Raw genomic sequence first — 2,599 nt, forward strand, 5'->3', positions numbered from 1 at the left:
TGTCCACGTGCAGAGGCTGCTGGGGCGGGTTCCTGGGCTGCGGCAGGGGCGCCACCTCCTGGCTCCGCCGCTGCAGGTCCCCAATGGTCTTCTCGGCCGCTGCTAATTTCTTCTCCTCTGCCTGTGGGGTGCCGAGCAGTGGGGGGTCAGGCCAGGCCCCCCAAACCGCCCCCCAAGAGAGCCAGGGACCTGGCCTTCATGAAGAGGGTCTCTAGGTCAGCAGAGAAAAAGGGGCCCCTCCCTGGGGCCTGGACCCTGGGGTTGGCTGGGCAGAGTTGGGGGTGGGGGGCGCTGCCCAGAGCCATCCAGTCCTCAGCGTAGGAGCGGGAGGGGCTCAGCAATCCTGGAGGCTCTGTCATGTTACAGGTGAGGAAACTGAGGCCCAGAGAGGGACAGAGTTTGCTGGTGACTAGAGCACCCCCTCCTCCTGCCCCCCAGACCAGGGCGCGGGCAGGATAGGCATTCGGGAGGGGTGAGGCCCAGACACACAGGCAGGCCGATTCCCAGGAGTGGGGTGCAGGGGCTGGTGGGGCCGTCTCACCTCCAGCTGACGCAGCAGCTCAGTGGGGGCGCCTGCGGCCCCCCCAGGGGATGAGCCGTACTGGGTGTCCAGGCTGGAGCTGAGCTTTGCCAGGGTCTGGCTGACGGAGTCGGCCTCTTCCTGAAACTGAGGTCGGTGGGTGTGAAGCAGAGCCCAGGGCCCCCGCTGCCCGTTAACCCCGCAGAACAGCTACAGGCCGACCGGCTCGACCCGAACCGCCACGGTCCCCACACCGCCGGCCCTTCTCCGGGGCCACGGGCCGTTCTACCTGAGGGCTCTGCCCGCGGGCACTTGTGGTTCACTGAACCTCATCTCCTCTCAGCCCGGCCTGGGCCGGAATTCCTGCCCAGGTGAAGGCCGCTGCCTCCGCCTCCCTCCAGCCCCAGGGGGGTGCTGGCTGCGACCTGGGCTGGGACCTGGGTGGGTGCTCAGAGGTAGAAGCTGGCATGTGCTTTGGTGATTTTTTTTTATTTTATTGTTTAAATTGACTGGAGAGAAACATGGATTTGTTCCGCTTACTGATGCCTCCATGGGCTGACTCTTGCATGTGCCCCGACTGGGGATCCAGCCCACAACCTTGGTGTATTGGGGCGAGGCTCTAACCAGCTGAGCTACCGAGCCAGGGCCTGGTGATGTGCTTTAAAAAACACCCAGCCCTGGCTGGTGTGGCTCAGTGGATAGAGCGTGGGCCTGTGGACTGAAGGGTCCAGGGTTCAATTCCGGTCAAGGGCACATGCCCGGGTGGCAGGCTCGATCCCCAGTAGCAGGCATGCAGGCGGCAGCTGATCAGTGATTCTCTCTCATCGTTGATCTTTCTCTCTCTCTCTCTCTTCCTTCCTCTCTGAAATCAATAAAGACATATTTTTTAAAAAGAAACGCCCCCCAGCTGGGTGATACTGAGGAACTCTTGTCGATGGGGCGACATGGTGTTGTGGTTTATCCAGAAACAGAAAAAGGAAGGAAAATGCCTTGGCTTTTGTTTCTTTCAAATTTGGGGTGAAAATTACCAAAAAAAAGTTCCTGTTGTCCATTAAATCAATGTTTCTCAACACTTCTTACTACAGTGGGGCCTTGACTTACGAGTGTCCCGACTAACGAGTTTTTCGAGATACGAGCCGTCTCTCAGCCGATTTTTTGCTTTGAGTTGCGAGCTAAAATTCGGGTTACGAGCCAGCTTCAGACACCCCACCGCTAGTTGGCGCAGCGAACGTCACAGTGAACGCCACAACGTCAGCCCAGCATCACGTGTCTCACTCGTTCACTTTTTGATTTGACATACGAGTAATTTGAGTTACGAGCTCCGTCACGGAACGAATTAAACTCGTAAGTCAAGGCCCCACTGTATTGTCTTTTCTAAGGAGGTGTTTATTGTAGACACTTTTTCTGAATTTCCCCATCACCTCCATGAAAGTTTACCACCACAGACAGGTTGTCTGTCCGTCGTGTGTGTCTGTCTATGGTTTAGACATAAAAAGAGCAACGCCTTTTTTCACTCGTAAGAACCAACTGTCACTGCCTTGGGGCGTGTCCCTGTAGAGAGCACAGGTGTGACACCACCTTCCCCCTGAGACCTGGTCACAGAGGCGCCTGCCGTTGTCAGGAGCTGCCTTGCTCCCGCAATGCGCGTGTCCTGTGTCTTCTCCAGGCACCTCTGTGTTATTAAAAAACAAAAACACCTTAAGCCTGCTGGAACCTCAGTTGACAATCTCCCGGCCCCGCCCGCCCGCTCACCCAGCGGTAGTCCTCCACGTGCTGCAGCTGGCTCTCCTGGCAGATGCACAGGTTCAGGAAGTTCTGCCACTCCATCTTCAGGGCCTCCTGGTGGACCTGGGACAGCAGCACGGAGCCCTCAGACCCTGGTCGCTCCACCGCCCACCCTGCTGGCCCTGCCTGCTGCCCTCAACCTGGGCCGTGTCTCCCTCTCCTCTCCCAGCCTCCCAGGAGCCCCGGATGGAGGGACTCTGGGCCGGGCACCTGGATGGGCCCCACGGCCGGGTGCCCGAGCTCCACCATGCGCTCCCCGTCGTCCTCCTGCTGCTTCACGCACTGCTCCTGGCT

The 2,599-nt window shown here is 58.9% G+C and overlaps 1 protein-coding gene across 1 annotated transcript in view; it reads right to left on the reverse strand.

The window, feature by feature from the left end:
• Positions 1-2,599, reverse strand: part of EVPL (envoplakin) — a 19,075-nt gene that overhangs the window by 10,175 nt on the left and 6,301 nt on the right. The window contains 4 exon segments of the mRNA XM_015559211.1: positions 8-121; positions 542-667; positions 2,273-2,368; positions 2,516-2,593. Of these exon segments, the coding sequence (XP_015414697.1) occupies positions 8-121; positions 542-667; positions 2,273-2,368; positions 2,516-2,593 (414 nt within the window).

The sequence above is a fragment of the Myotis davidii genome, unplaced genomic scaffold (assembly GCF_000327345.1).
Source record: "Myotis davidii unplaced genomic scaffold, ASM32734v1 scaffold274, whole genome shotgun sequence".
Taxonomy (NCBI): domain Eukaryota; kingdom Metazoa; phylum Chordata; class Mammalia; order Chiroptera; family Vespertilionidae; genus Myotis; species Myotis davidii.